Source organism: Pavona decussata, unplaced genomic scaffold, assembly GCF_977016875.1.
Source record: "Pavona decussata unplaced genomic scaffold, jaPavDecu1.1 SCAFFOLD_2, whole genome shotgun sequence".
NCBI lineage: Eukaryota > Metazoa > Cnidaria > Anthozoa > Scleractinia > Agariciidae > Pavona > Pavona decussata.
In genome coordinates, this window is record NW_028145426.1 from 1,083,566 (window position 1) to 1,099,098 (window position 15,533).

A 15,533-nucleotide genomic window follows, 5' to 3' on the forward strand; every position below is an offset into this window, starting at 1 on the left:
CAATTATTTAACGCTGATTTGTCGTAACAGAGGGAATTTTAGACAATTGTCTTCTCCCCCTCCCCTTTCCCCCTCCCCTTAGGAAGGCCTGATACTCAGGCTATGTCTGCAGGGTCTGCAGGTGATAAGATGCACCAATCTTGTCCCCAGAGCCCCCGCGCGTAGGAACCAAGATTGCTAGTACCCAGATTCTTCGTACACACGCGCCAAAAATTTCATCAACAAATATGGCGGCCGAATAGGAGAACTTAGTTGTCTTTGCTTTGTTCTAGAGATTTGGGTAAAAATAGCAGTGTTTAGACGTCTTCCTGTATTAGGATGGTGCATCTAATCAGCGTGGTGGATCAAGGATCTTTTTAAGCGCTAGGAAACCTTGCAGTTGGAGGCGATCGAAGTTTTCCTACGCCTCATCTTATTTTTCCTGCGTGACTGTGTGAAAAATGTTCCTTTCTACAGCAGATTTGTTGGGTTGAAGGAAAATTTTTAGTGTGATAAACGTCAAAAGTAGAAGGGGTTTTGCTGTGTCGGCGAAACGCGAAAGGTCCGACGGCTCTGTAAATCTAGGAGGCAAGGACTAACTTCAATTATAACATAGCGCGCGTGCATTCTAATCTAATCCCTATTGGCGTCATCATGGTACATTTCTCAACATACGCACGGCCGTGCGTCCATCCGATGACGTGTGCAAGTCAGATGGGGGAAGCATGCGCGCGCTGTGTTATTAAAAAACTTTTACAGAGACAACACCATAAAAACTGGTATTTATCAGAGCTTGAAGCTTAATGAAACGTTTAAGATTAAACCGATATGAAAAACCATTTTCGCCTTTTTTTTTACAGAGAATTTTGTAATTAATCTGGAACAAAACCTGTTTTCCAGTAATCATTTACTTTATTTTCACTATGTTATAAAAGAATATTGGTTCATTCTTTTAGCTGTGCGTATATCGAGTCATGGATACACTTGGGAAGTTTGGAGAGCACTCAAGAAGCTAGAGTTGCTCTCGGCTACGCCTCGAGCAACTCTTACGCTTCTCTCGTGCTCTCCAAACTTCCCGCGTGCATCCATAACTCGATATACGCACGCTAAGCATGAACCAATTCTTAAATCTTTATCATTTTATGTATGGATGCACACCTTTGTATTAGAGCTAAGAGGGAGCAATTTTCTAAAAGAAACCTTTGATGTTTAATCAAGATAATGTTAAAATTGCTAGTTAATACGGAAAATAGTAGGCCAGTGTCGTTTATATGAATTCGTGTGGTCGGTTATATTACATAATAATAAATATGTACAATACTAAGAGATCGTTTCAAACTGCGGACCAATTAAAACACGAGTCATTTATCATGGGGATTTTCAAAATATTTTAAATTTCATCGTTTTCTTGTCAAATTGAGTGATTTTTTTGTTGACGTTTAGGTTCTATTTGAGGGAGATGCGCATTGGAGATGTTTGAATACAGGATAAATATTTCAAGTCAAGTTAGCTTTGTGTCATTTTTCTATTTTCTTTAATTTACTTGTAGCTGATTAATTCAATAAATTAGATTAAAAAGCTCATTTTAAAAATTTCTGTTTTTCCCAGGTTGATAGCTATTCTTGTACACATAAAGTTGTTTATTTTGGTTTTTGTAGAAAACACAAACTAGGTGCTCAGTTCCTTTGATATTGATTTACTAGAGAGTCAAGATGTCTTTCTTGATCTTAACTTAATCTACATGTAAGAATACAGTATAATTTTCCCATTTATTTTGGAAGGGATAGGAAAAACATGAACCTTTCATACCTTCCTGTCAATCACATTAAACCTTTTTTTTTTTAGAGTGCAAAGTGATACTGTTTTGTTCAGGGAAACCACAGCAGTAATTGCAATTGTCTGGCTCTTATTCTTGATATTGCTAAGTCAACATGACAATCACTTGTGCCTTTTGCTACTTTATATATATGAAAACTAGTAGTAATCAAAACCGGTCAGTATAAAATGCAGACTGCAGACTGCAGATTGCAGACTGCAGACTGGGTATAAAATGCAGACTAGGTATAAAATGCAGACTGCAGACTGCAGACTGCAGACTGCAGACTGGCTATAAAATGCAGACTGAGAGCAAAACCGCCTCTTCGTCTGCAAATACAGGATACCTTTTGAATTTTTTCAACTTAACTTACGCTAGTGTCATACAATCGTCTTTCGAGATCATTTCCCATGACATTGACATTATTATATTCTTTTCGAAAAGCGTCAACCTTGAAATAAACAACCCCAAATCATGACGTAAGCAATAACGCGGACACATGACCTTTACTTCGCACGTGGTTGACCTTTTCGCCGCTTTGCGTCAACATGACATCGGCGACATCGGTAAGTGGCAGTCAGGGTGGCAGTAAACTAATGTTTTTTTTTTTTTTAATAAAATTAAATATGTCTTCATGTATTGCTAGAATACTGGAGGTATACAATTTGTCTTTGACAAACTTCGGTAATATTCAAAGAAGCTAGTTAAAATCTGAAGATTTCAAATTTCTTGCCCCGGCCTTGGAAATCAAGTTTGTTTCCCTCATTATAATAATGAAAACCGTCATGGGCGTAATTGTTTTCGAACTAATGCAAAGCGATTAAGCTCGCGTCTTCTTTGTGAAGAAAGGGCCTCAGGAAATGAAAGCTACGAATCGAGATAAAGAAAACAAACTGTCGAGAAATGGGTCAAAAATAAGGTCAATTTCGTGGGAGATGATCTCGGAAATGTGATTGCGTGACACTAGGGTAAGTTGAAAATTGAAAATGTATCCTGTATTCAGTGACGAAGAGACGGTTTTGGTCTCAGTCTGCATTTTATACCCAGTCTGCAGTCTGCAGTCTGCATTTTATACCTAGTCTGCATTTTATACCCAGTCTGCAGTCTGCAGTCTGTATTTTATACTGACCGTAATCAAAACTGGATTAGAGAGTGCATTTGTTGACCTCGATCCTAGGTTCTCCCTCCTTTGCCAAGTTGGTGATGATATTATCTGCCCCTACAAAATTTGCAGGGGGTGCCAGATTCATGTCCCAAGATCCTTTCGTTCATGGCAATCAAGGTTGGTTGTCCCATACAATCTCGACTCCAATCTGTGTAAGGAGTGCATTCTTTCTATGTAATTGATGAATGCAATAAATTTCGAAAGTCTAATAATTTATTCAACAGGAAAAAAATGTTTTTGCAGTCCCTAGCCATTTGCTACCTGGTTTTTAAAGTAAGCAAATTGTTTGACATGAAATCAAATAACACTTGGGTAATTAAATCCTTAACTGTCCCTGTCAAAATCTTTACCAAAAAAACCCATCAGGCAGTTATGGGGTCAGTTATCCCCAGCAGTTTTTTTTACATGTTGCTACATGAGAGTTCACTAGGAGTAAAGTAAATAAATAACACAACAATTAAGGGATAATGAAATTTTGTGCTGTGCAGTACTGATTATACAACTGGGAAATCAGATAATCATCTCTGGAGTGTAACTTTCTGGATGGGAAGGAAACCACTTAAATTTCGCATTGCCCTAGTGAGTACATTTGGTCCATCAGTGATCAAAATCCTGGGCCCGGTTGTTCGAAAGCCGATTAATGCTAATCCACGATTTAAAGTTAACCGAGGCTTTCAGCTCGCTCGTTAAAAATATGTTAAAAATCTAATTTTAAGCCAATGGTAAAGAAAAGTCAAAGTCAAAACTGAGGGAAAGAAATCTTTTTCAAAAAGCTTCATTATCTAGTAATTAAACTCGAATCAAAATTCTCGTTTATCCATAATTAGCTTAATCGGGCTTTGAGCAACTGGGCCCTTGGGTAATGGGTTTGAATCCTGCCAAAGTCAAAGAGTTTTACTTTACCTTGCATGGACCACATTTCCTTACTGAGGTAATACTGTGAAAGAAAATTAAGCGGTTTTCTTCACCACAAAAATTTACACTGCAGATTTTATTCTCTGGTTTCTCAATTTAAGTACAGGCCTTGTTTCAACCTATTAACCTTTTGGCCTTACAAGCAAAATCCCAATTGAAGAAGTCATTAGACTGCTACACACTACACTGCTGTATCCTCAGACATCACTCTAGCTTGTGGATAGCACCTCATCTGAGAAGTCCCATTCATTTTTACACAGCAAGATACCTACCATGTATCATTTAATAAGCATTCTGTAAAAATATTCCTTACTTTACTTTTTATCATCTGGTTTTTCCGAGAGAAAAAAATGGAAGGTACGAGAGTGCTTCAATTGAGTTGATTGTGCATATAATAGTCAACTTCTGAATTCACAAAATGATGCATTATGTACAGGTAAATAAATAAATTAAAAGCATTTTATTACTTCATTCTTCAAAACAATCAGTTGTTTAAACCGTTCTTATATAAATAAAGAAGATTTTACATAAACCCAGTGGACAGACTGGAAAAGGAAACTAATATTAGTTTTTTTCCTTAAGTTACTGATAAAGGTATACCAGACTATGTGGTAAGGTGTAGAAAACTGTAGCACTGGTCACTGACGTCACAAAACCCATGAAAAATAAACAGTTATTGTAGGGTAATCAAAATTAAGTAAAAGAAAACAATTAACTTGGGGTATAACATTTGTATAACAGTGATAACTGAATTACTACAGTGCAATACCAATTGTTTTTAACCTGCAAGGGGAACAGAATTTTGTTCAAAAAATAGGAGGTAAAAATCTGACTGAAGCAAATCCAAGAGAATTAACAACTATTTGTTCAAAAAATCAGAATTGTCGAAACATTGAGGGTTCAAATAGCTGAGATTGCACTGTAAAAATAATACCTGACTGTGTATATACTAATTTTCATAATTCATTACTCATTACCAAGTTTGAAAGTTTTCTTATAATCAAAAGAGATGGCTGATAAGAAGTTTGACCTTTTATCTGTAATCACAGTTATCAACAGAAGCCAGGGTCTGGTTGCATTAAACATGGCCTGAATATCAGCCATCTCCTCTCCAGATTATTGGTGAGTGATGGGAAACGTATACAGGGAATGCCTCTTGTTCAGCATACTTTTGTTAAGGTTACTGCCATGTTTCGCGAGTGCCTTCAGGGAAATCTAGCGTATGCGCGCTGATTTCGATAAAACCACGGAAAACTATATATCACTATAAAGCTGATAAATTGAAGTTTGCGAAAATATCAATGTTTTTTTTTATTTGTGGGATACATAAGCGCTCAGAGGCCTGCAAACTCAACACTAGCGACGTGGACTTAACTGAATTACCCACTCTCATGTAAAGGCGCACAACCAAACAGACTGCACAATATCAATCAGGAGATAATAGGCTAACAAAGTGTGTCAGGTTTTTTCTTTATTCCTATTGGTTTGTGGGAAAATCCATCCTATAGATGGACAATGGAAAATTTTTGTAGTCGCGTCAGATGTTAACACGTCACGGGAAAAATATTTTGAATTTCGTAAAAGCCTGACACACTTTAATTTGATGCATCAATATCTGATGACCATTTTGGTATCGTAAACTCCCCAGTTTGCGTTACGCGTCAGATTTTATGACCATATTTGGAAATAGGGTTTTCGGGTTTTTATAACACACGTGCTCGCAAAAAGGGCACTTGGCCTTGCACTGTAACACTGCGTTTTTCTCGCGTTGGTTGTTAAACAGTAAACTGGAAAACGGTGAATAAACAGTAAACTAGAAAACGGTGGATTCTTCAGTGTGTCAGGGAATTTCTGTTTTATTCTAATACATTCACCACACTGAAAGTGGCGACCCTGCCAGGACACGAGTTGGAGATTTCGCCCGAGAACACAGAAAGCGACGAATGTTGGATAATCGTGGATAATTTTGGATAATTTTCGGTCGAGAACAAGCGACGAGGGAGCAGTTGTGATAATTCATCGACAAAAGGTACATTTACACGTTACTAGGTCGTTTTTCGAACTTTAACTTCGGTAGGAAAACACAAGGCGAGTTGTTTACAATCCTCGCAAACACAAGTTTGGTGGGCTCAGATTATAAGATTGAAATGGCGCTAACATCGAAACACGATCAGTTGTTAGAGTTTTCGAATTTGAAGCTGGAGGAAATCTCAAAAACCTGGGAAAATTGCGATCAAGAAGACTTGGAACTTTGCTACAACAAGAAATGCGGGCTTATTCGCAAATTGGAGATTTCAGTCGACGAGACAGGGGAGCATATGTTGGAGAGCGAACACACGTTAGATCAGATCAGAAATTGGAGATGGAGAAAGACGCCAGAGCGAGAAATAGCGATTCTCCTGGCTCATCAGCAACACAGTCGGTGAAGCTTCAGCGATATACCATCACTCCATTTCACGGCGATTACAAAGATTGGCTTCGATTCTGGAATCAATTTGAAGTGGAAGTGGACGGTGCAAAAATATCGGAAATCAGCAAATTCAACTATCTATTGGAGCTCGTAAGGGGCCAACCACGGGAGGACATACTCGGGCTTCCGCACACTGTAGAAGGTTACCAAGAATCCAAGAGAATTCTGCAGACCACCTATGGCAAGGATTTTAAGGTGCACAAAGCGCTCATTAAGGAAATGGAGAGCTTACACAGTATTACGGACATTCGTCGACTCGACCGGGTTCACGAATTCTACAACAAGCTTTCGAGAGTTGTACGAACTTTGTCAACAATGGACAAGCTGTTGTCAGCTCAGAGCGCCGTGTACACACTGATGGACAAGCTTGGACCGGTACGGGAAGTTATCACTCAGACAGATGATAAGTGGGAGGAGTGGACACTTGAACAGTTAGTGGAAGCTCTGCGTAAGTTTGTTGACCGGAGCCCTCTTCGAACGGAAGAGAAGAGCAAACAGCAAAGCGGACCTGGAGATGGCAGGCGAAATACGGAAAAATTGATGATGCAGGGCTCACAAAGATATACCAATGCAAATAGATGTGTTTACTGCGGTTCTAAAAACCATTCATCTGTGAACTGTACAAAGGTGTTGACTGTCGCTGCCCAAAGAGACCTCATACGAAGGAAGAATTTGTGCTACAACTGTACTGGTGATAACCATCTTGTTTCTGCATGCCGTTCAAGACCCTGCAAATACTGTGGACAGCGGCATCATACATCTCTTTGTGAAAGAAGAAATTAACTGTCCCCGAGCAAGGTAGTGTTCCTGCATCAACAGAAAAGAACATGAGCGCTTCAACTCGGTCTACTTCAACCTTACATGCCACAGTGCGAGCAATGGTCAATGGACAGGAAGCAAGGATCATGATTGACATAGGAGCGGGAAGTTCTTACGTCTGCTCAGACCTGATTACAAAGCTGGAAATCTCACCGATCCGTCAGGAGACAAGATGCATTGAGCAGATGTATGGAACAGTTACAAGAAGAGTGGATATTTACTCCTTAAACATTGAGTCTGCTTTTGTGGATGGTTTCACCTTTGTTGTTAATTGTATCAATGCAGAGAAGGATGTGTTGACATCTCCACCTAATCCAAGAATCAAGGACTTGAAACGGGAGTACCCTCGACTTAGGAAGCTACAACTGAGTGATGAAGAAGAATCGGCAGATCAGCTTCCTGTACATATCATCCTAGGAGCAGCTGATTACCAGCGCATCCGTTCAACAGAACCACCAATTCTTGGAAACAATCCTGACACTGACCCTGGAGCGGAATTCACTATGCTGGGATGGATCTTATATGGGAGGCTTATTTCAGATGGAGGTGATGTGGAGAAGGAATTCCTTTCAACCTCGAGCCGAAGTGAGTTTGAACGCTTGCGCTCCATGGATGTGCTTGGCCTGGATGATACCGATACTCTCAACCCCTCATTCCACCAAGACTTTAAGGACCAAATCGAGTTCAAGAGTGAAGGGTTTTATGAGACACGACTGCCTTGGAAGCTTCCCCATGGACCGCTCCCACCCAACAAGGGGCTAGCAATGGCACGACTCTGGGGAACAACAAGGCGCTTGGAGAAACATAACAAACTGGTGGAGTACAACACCATTATGCGAGAACAAATTGAGAGAGGAATACTTGAGCCTGCTCCAACTCAGCCCACTGGAGAAATCGTGCACTATGTTCCACATCATCCTGTCATTCGCGAGGAGGCTGAGCCGACAAAAATGCGCATAGTCTATGACTGCTCCTCCAAGACCAGCCAGCAATTGCCTTCGTTGAATGATTGCCTAGAGACCGGCCCAGCTCTTCAACCCCGGCTCTTTGACATTTTTCTTCGTAATCGATTGAAGAAATTATGCGTCACTGGAGACATAGAGAAAGCATTTCACCAGATTCGTGTTCATGAGGATGATCGTGATGCAGAAAGAGTACTTTAGTTTGACAATTTGGACGAGCGAAAGGTGGTTGAGTATCGCTTTACACAAGTGATCTTCGGTGCAGCACCTAGCCCTTACATTTTGGGTGCGACTCTCCAGAAACACTTGTTGGCACATCAGGAAGAATTTTCAGACATAGCTAAAGCGCTGCTGGATGACACTTATGTTGATGACATACAATATGGGAGCGACAAGGTGGAAGCCCTCACACGGTTTAAGGGGGAAGCGACACAGATCATGCACAAAGGAGGGTTCACACTACACAAGTGGCATAGCAATGTACCCACCCTTGAAAGTACACCTGAGAACAAGGGATCACAGAGAGAGGATCAAAGGGCCAGAATACTAGGCACCCAGTGGGACAAGTCGACAGACACAATCTTTGTTGATTTTAAACCATGCTGCACTGCAACAGAGCCAGTAACAAAGCGGAAGATGCTAGCGGCATTTAACAGTGTTTATGACATTCTCGGTTTGGCTTCATCAGTTATGATTACTGGAAAGATCATCTTTAGCGAAGTTTGTTTACAGAGGATCTCATGGGATGCACTCCTCCCTAATGAAATTGTACAGAAGTGGAACAAGTGGATCAGCAGTTTAAAGAAACGGCCAACCCTTGCAATTCCAAGAAGTGTTGTTGACTACAACAAAAGGGAACTGTCGTTACACGGATTTTCGGATGCCAGCAAATCAGCTGTGTGTGCGGCTGTTTACGTTGTTGCTAAGTACTTGGATGGGTCTGTCAGTCAAAACCTTCTTGTTTCCAAGTCAAGAATTGCTCCTAAGAACACGTCGATTCCACGCCTAGAACTCACTGCTACCCTCACTCTTGCAAAGTTGCTGAATCATACCACTGAGGCACTTGACCCCAACATGTTTGCTGAGACCCATGCATGGGTGGATAGCACTACTGTACTCTACTTGTTGGAACACAAGGGCAAATGGTCACAGTACGTCGGGAACAGAGTCGCTAAGATACAGGATCTTGGAACCTTTGTGTGGCATTACGTCCCAACAACAGAGAATCCTAGTGACTTAGGAACCAGGGGAGTTGCTCCCGCGAGAATTGATCAGTTTTGGCTGAAGGGTCCTAAATGGCTGACCAGCGTCGAAGAATGGCCGGAGAAGGTAGAAGTCAGGGAGACAGCAGAAGCTCAAACTGAAGCATTACCGAGAAAGGATGCTGCACTTCTCCAAAAACAGGGAAATCAGAACTCACAGGAAACTTGGGCCGAGGAACTTATCCAGAAGCACAAGTACTGGAAGCTTCTAAGGATCACAGCATTCATTAGAAGATTTATTGGCAACTTCCGGAAAGTGGCTCAAACACGTGGACCCCTTACCACTTTTGAGATTGAACAAGCTGAGCAGTGGTGGATCAAGTTAGCACAGGCAGGATGTGAGCAAAGAACCGATGTTCCCATCAAGAAGGACTCAGTGGGGATCTGGCGTTGGTATGGGCGAGTCCCGGACTACCACCCGATGTTTCTACCAAGAAAGCACAGATTGGCGGAGTTGGTCGTGGAACATTGCCACCAGATAAATCTGCATGGGGGAGTTCAGTCCACAATGAACAAGGTGCGAGAGAGGTTTTGGATACCACAACTGCGACGTATTACCAGAAGGCTAAGGTTGAGCTGCAATCACTGCAAGAAGTTCAGAGCAAGGGCATTGCCTGCACCACCGATGGCTGCTCTACCGTCATTTCGAGCAGAGTTTACTGATCCATTTTCCTCAACTGGAGTGGATTTCATTGGTCCATTGTACCACAAGACACAAGGGATTAACCCTGGGAAGGCATATGTAGTCTTATTCACTTGTGCTTGCACTCGTGCCATTCACCTAATATTGTGCACGGACATGACTGTTGAGCAATTTAAACGAGCATTGAAGGAATTTGTGGCGAGACGAGGTGCCTCGCGACTGATAGTGAGCGATAATGCGAAGACGTTCATAGCGACCAAAGGATGGCTCAAGACTCTGCAAGAAGATAAAGATCTGAACAACTACCTCGCATCACAGCAGATTCAGTGGAAGTTTAACCTCTCCAGAGCCCCCTGGTGGGGAGGATTTTTGAACGTATGGTTGGCATCGTGAAGTCTTGTCTTTCAAAGGTTATTGGTAGAGCATTGGTCTCTTATGCAGAACTAGAGGAAACACTTCTCGATGTAGAATGCTTTGCGAACAACAGACCGTTGTGTTACGTAGGTGAAGAGTTTGAGCAGCAGACAGTTACGCCTAGCATCCTTATCAGAGGAAAACCTGCGACTTTTCTTGAAGAAAATTTTGGCACTTTAGATGACACTAGCGACGTCACGAGAAGATTGCGTTACTTGAGGAGTTGCCGACTGCAGCTGCGCAAACGATGGGTTAAAGAGTATCTTCATGCATTGGAGGAGAGATCTAAGACTTCAGTAGCTGAAAACATGACGGTTCCCTTAGAAGGGTCCATGGTCCTAATTAAAGACTCCATTAAGAACACTGGAAAGTGGAAACTTGGAAAAGTTGAAAGCCACATCAAGGGTAGGGATGGCATTCTGCGAGGATTCACGATATTGACAGGAAACGGGTACGTTGTAGAACGCCCTGTTCAACTGGTTGCGGATTTGGAGATAGGCGCACCACCCCAGCTACACTGCACAGTTTTGAATCCAGATGCGCCAGAGTTTCAACCGCGGCAGCAACCTAGACGAGCAGCAAAGAGTGCGGCAAGGAACCGGATGATCGGAATTGCAATGAACGAGTTTGCAGACGATTAGAACTGTATTAAAGCTGCTTATCAGCGCTTTAATAGGGGGAGGGTGTCGTAAACTCCCCAGTTTGCGTTACGCGTCAGATTTTATGACCATATTTGGAAATAGGGTTTTCGGGTTTTTATAACACACGTGCTCGCAAAAAGGGCACTTGGCCTTGCACTGTAACACTGCGTTTTTCTCGCGTTGGTTGTTAAACAGTAAACTGGAAAACGGTGAATAAACAGTAAACTGGAAAACGGTGGATTCTTCAGTGTGTCAGGGAATTTCTGTTTTATTCTAATACATTCCCCACATTGGCCAAATTTCGTTGAAATCTGGCAAATCTACATACCCTATTAATTCATTTGAAGATGGGGAACTCGCGCAAAAACAAAAGCAGTGTTTTCGGCCTTGAAACATTTTCAGAGTTTTCGCACCTCATTAAAATACTTGTCAACGCGCTCACGCCGCCGGCCAATCAAACACAAAGAAGCATTCTCTGGGGAGTTCTGTAAAAAAAAAAACAATGGAAATTCCCCGCGGAAGCATTTAGCGTTACTGTAATATTGTAAAGCGATTTCTTTATGGGAAAAGTTAAGTCTGGCGCAAGAAAGCCACCGGCGAAACCAAAAAAAAGAAGAAAACGGCAGATAGACGCAGAACATGAAACTGGCAGCCCCAGCGGAGTTGACACGAGACACGCACTTCTCACCGCTATCAGTACACGAGGCTGCGCGCTGAGGTTCGCTGCTTACGGCGAAAGTGGCTGGATTGTCGCCGGCATCTTCGATTTCGGACTCCGAACTGATGTTCGACTCTCCACTATCCGATTTCTCGTCCACGAATTTCTCTGCTGCCGAGGCAGTTATTTTTATCCGGCTTGCCCCGATATCTTTCGACGAGGGTGGGTTTAAAACTAAATCTGACTGGTTGTACCAAGAACCCTTGTCGCTCTCCGCCATGGCCAGCTAAAGTTTTTTGGCTTCGTCAAATGATTTTTCGACCTTCTTTGGCCCCGGTTTTTTCTTAACTTTCACCCAAAGCGACTTTTCTAGTTTTGCTTTCTTCATAACAACCTTTTATGCAATGCTTGAATCCAAAATGGAACGCTGTTTCACGGTAAAATTTTACATACAACGCCGTGACTTGCGATGAACACGATGTAAACAAAAATATGCAAGTTTGCCGGTAATTCGAGATCGCGGGTAAATTTTGCCGCGTAATATGTCAACACAGTCCCGCATAAATTGGATTATGACACCTTCACTCGCTCACCGCTTTTCCTACAAAACTTTGTTTTTCAGATAGCTCGCGTTCTTTTTAAGATTTCTAACTGCTGTTTTCAAGAAACTTTGCATCCCTTTCTTGTTTCAACAATTATCTAAAAAAAATTATCTGAGAAGAATTCGACCTTTCTTCCCTATAAGTAACCTTAAGCCTCTTTATCAATAATTTATTGAATAGTTATAAGAATGATTGAGTGACAGTGCTCTGTTGCTTATAAACACAGCTAGGTCCAGGCATCCAGTGGCCAATCTCTGTTGTACACACCATGCTAGAGCAACAGCCCTACCTGGCTAACTAATTAAAATCTTTACTGCTAAAGAAAAATGTTACATGCTCAGTAACTGCCTATTCTATTTGGTTTCTGCCATCATAAACATTAATAAGGTAAGAAATTTAATACACAACTGGATCTATCCCTTGATGGGAAAAGTGCACAGAAACGTTCACACAAAAAGGCATAATTTACAAGTTTATAAACCGCCTCAACAAAAACTTCCATTAACAAAGTGATTCTTGAGCCATTAAGTATTTTCATCACATCTGTCATGATCTGTGATGGTAAATAAAAATCTTACATCAATTTATTGTTTGTTACAGCTAAAACACAAGGTCTAAATCCACCAGAAAAGGTTACAACCTCTGTGCATGGATTTTGTGCCCAGGCAGTGGCAGATTTAAAAACACTCCTGAGGGAAGGTTCATAATTTTTTTCTATCCCCCCCCCCCCCCCCCCACATGAGCGTTCCTGTAAACCATGGTAAAATACCATGCCCACTCCCCCTATCACCCTTTTTAACTTTAAAACCTCCTCTAAAATGGAAAATACAAGCATTTCTGGAGTGTTAACATTTAATGACATTTGCATAATAATTAACTAATCGAAATCACTTTCAAAAATCCTTTACTAAAAACTAAAATGATATAAAGGCTGACATTCACTGCATAGAGAATGCAGTGGTTTTATGTTATAAACCACATTGATATAAATAGCTGTTGTTTGCTCTGCCAAGGAATCATATTAATATTCCATGCAAAATAGTTCCATTGATCTAGCCCCCTACCTTCTTTTTTGAAAAAAATGTTCAGTCATCATACAAATTGATTGTAACTGTATAACCTCTTTAACATACCAATAGATTCTCTTTAAAAATCAATTTTTCTGGAGATGAAATACAATTGTAACCATTTTTTAATGTGATCTATATCATAAAATTAATAATGTTGTTAAAGTGCCTATGAAGCGAAAATTGTTTTTGTGTAGTTATAAATTTGCACTTTAGCATATACGATTCCGAAGTTTTAGAGTACTGGGGTAAAACTTGTAGATTTTACAAACGCTCAAAGTTGAGCTATTTTGCTTTCAAAAATGGTCAGAGGACTGGGTCAAGTTTTATGCTTAATTCCAAGTTGTGACGTCACGTTGGTGCCAAAAGTTTGTTTACTTTCATTCCGTTCTTGCCGCCGAAAAGGATTGTAGAAAAAGAAAAGCATGTCTAGCGATTTTGTGAACGATCGATTTTGGCAACTCTCTTTGTTACAGACGCCAGCAACGCAATATCGCCCTCGCTGTCGCTTATCTTTCTTCTCTTCCGCCATGATGAACTGAAATTCTTGGCGCTTATCTTTCTTCTCTTCTGCCATGATGAATTGAAATTCTTGGCACCAAAGTGACGTCAACGGTTATTGTCACCGTCACCTGGCATTTTGGCCGCGCGATTCAAATGCCATTTTTGAAGGCAAAATAGCCCAACTTTGAGCGCTCACAAAATCGGCAATTTTTACCCCAGACATCTCAAACTTTGAAATCCCGTGTTTGAAAGGGTAAATTTTATAACTACCTAAAGACAATTTTCGCTTCATAGGCACTTTAAGATAATGTTGTTTGATGAAGTCAGGTTCCGAGATACCAAAATGTCCAGAATTTGGAGACTCTGCTTATCACATCAGGATACATCGAGCACATGAAGACAGTGGCCAGGGGGAAGCTGAAAGAACTAATTCTGCAGTTGGAGATGCTAGCCATTATCGATAGCAGTTCTATAAAATGGGAATATTTTTCATGACAAATCAGATGAAGAAATTTAGAAGATGGCTTCGACTAGCTGACTATGAAAATCGCGAAGATAAAGAATAGAGAAAAATGCATGGAGGGTTGGTCATGACAGCATTGCGCATTGAAGATGCACTTGTTCTGTCGGATTACATTTAAGGGCATTTGTAACAGAGAGAGAGGAGTTTTTTTTTTCAGCAGTACCCAGCTAATCATAATTTCATGAAGGCATAAGAAAGTTCAGAGAAAAACATGTCCCTGGCTATAATTATTTTGCTTGAATTTGTGACCATAAAATAAATGATCACCATGACGTTGGAGAGTTTTACATGGATTTTGTCAAATATGGTCCTACAAGGTTATAAAAGAGCGGCAGTGCGCTTCATGCAAAAATTGGTTGGCTGGCTCCATGATGGGCAGAATTCCATGACCTTTCCCTGATAAAGAAAAAATAAGGTGCAAATTAAAGTGTCTTTGAATCTCTGGCTACTTCTTTGGACGAAACAGCACAACCAGTTGATTACTTTATGCCAAGCTAGAGCGCAAATAAAAAAATCATTCAATGAAGGAAAGCTGAACACAGTGAAAGAAATTTCAGACTTTTCTTCAATAGTGTACCTTTGTGGCTTCTGATGAACTAGTTAAAATATACCTAGACCATTTAAATCATCTCCATTTCTCCAAAGATTTGCGAAATCAAGCCAACGTCGAGAACCGACGAAATTGAGAACAAGGATTACAATTGGTGAGAGTTACTACTATTGACTACAGGGTTAGAATCTCTTTATGTTTTTGAACTTGACATTTACTTGAAAAAACCACTCCCTTCCATACAAGAAAAAATTGAAAAATGAAAAGATTATGCTAATAACCAGTCAACTACAAGAAGACAGGGACAGACATTAGCAACAATGAAAGTGCCAGGCTAGCATCTTTTACAAGCTAACGAACACACATCTGACGATGATGATCAAGAAAGTGATGGAGGCGACACTGTTGTTGTGGGCAAAACATGGTGCAGTGAAAGTGAGGGGATGTTTAGTGAGAGCGAGACTGATGATAGCGAGTGTGAACTTGACCATCACCGGCGAAAAAAAAGTGCAGCACTAGAAGTGGACGGAGTACCACACGCTT

At 40.9% G+C, this 15,533-nt stretch overlaps 3 protein-coding genes across 3 annotated transcripts in view; 2 read left to right on the forward strand and 1 right to left on the reverse strand.

The window, feature by feature from the left end:
* LOC146489888 (hsp70/Hsp90 co-chaperone CNS1 homolog) overlaps nt 1-15,533 on the reverse strand; it is a 187,430-nt gene that overhangs the window by 123,908 nt on the left and 47,989 nt on the right. The gene's annotated exons all lie outside the window — the stretch shown is intronic.
* LOC146489895 (uncharacterized) lies at nt 6,142-7,128 on the forward strand. Its single transcript, XM_085084692.1, has one exon. It carries the CDS (start codon nt 6,142-6,144, stop codon nt 7,126-7,128), a length of 987 nt encoding a protein of 328 aa, XP_084940818.1.
* Nucleotides 7,224-11,086, forward strand: LOC146489896 (uncharacterized). Its single transcript, XM_085084783.1, has 3 exons — nt 7,224-8,318; nt 8,427-10,406; nt 10,442-11,086. Exons 1-3 carry the CDS (start codon nt 7,224-7,226, stop codon nt 11,084-11,086), a joined length of 3,720 nt encoding a protein of 1,239 aa, XP_084940909.1.

Coding starts and splice junctions, on each gene's coding strand:
- LOC146489896 (XM_085084783.1), top strand. CDS start 7,224: ATGGTCAATGGACAGGAAGCAAGGATCATGATTGACATAGGAGCGGGA. Junction 8,319..8,426: donor ATGATCGTGATGCAGAAAGA/GTACTTTAGTTT, acceptor GCGACTCTCCAG/AAACACTTGTTGGCACATCA. Junction 10,407..10,441: donor GGTGGGGAGGATTTTTGAAC/GTATGGTTGGCA, acceptor TGTCTTTCAAAG/GTTATTGGTAGAGCATTGGT.
- LOC146489895 (XM_085084692.1), top strand. CDS start 6,142: ATGCGGGCTTATTCGCAAATTGGAGATTTCAGTCGACGAGACAGGGGA.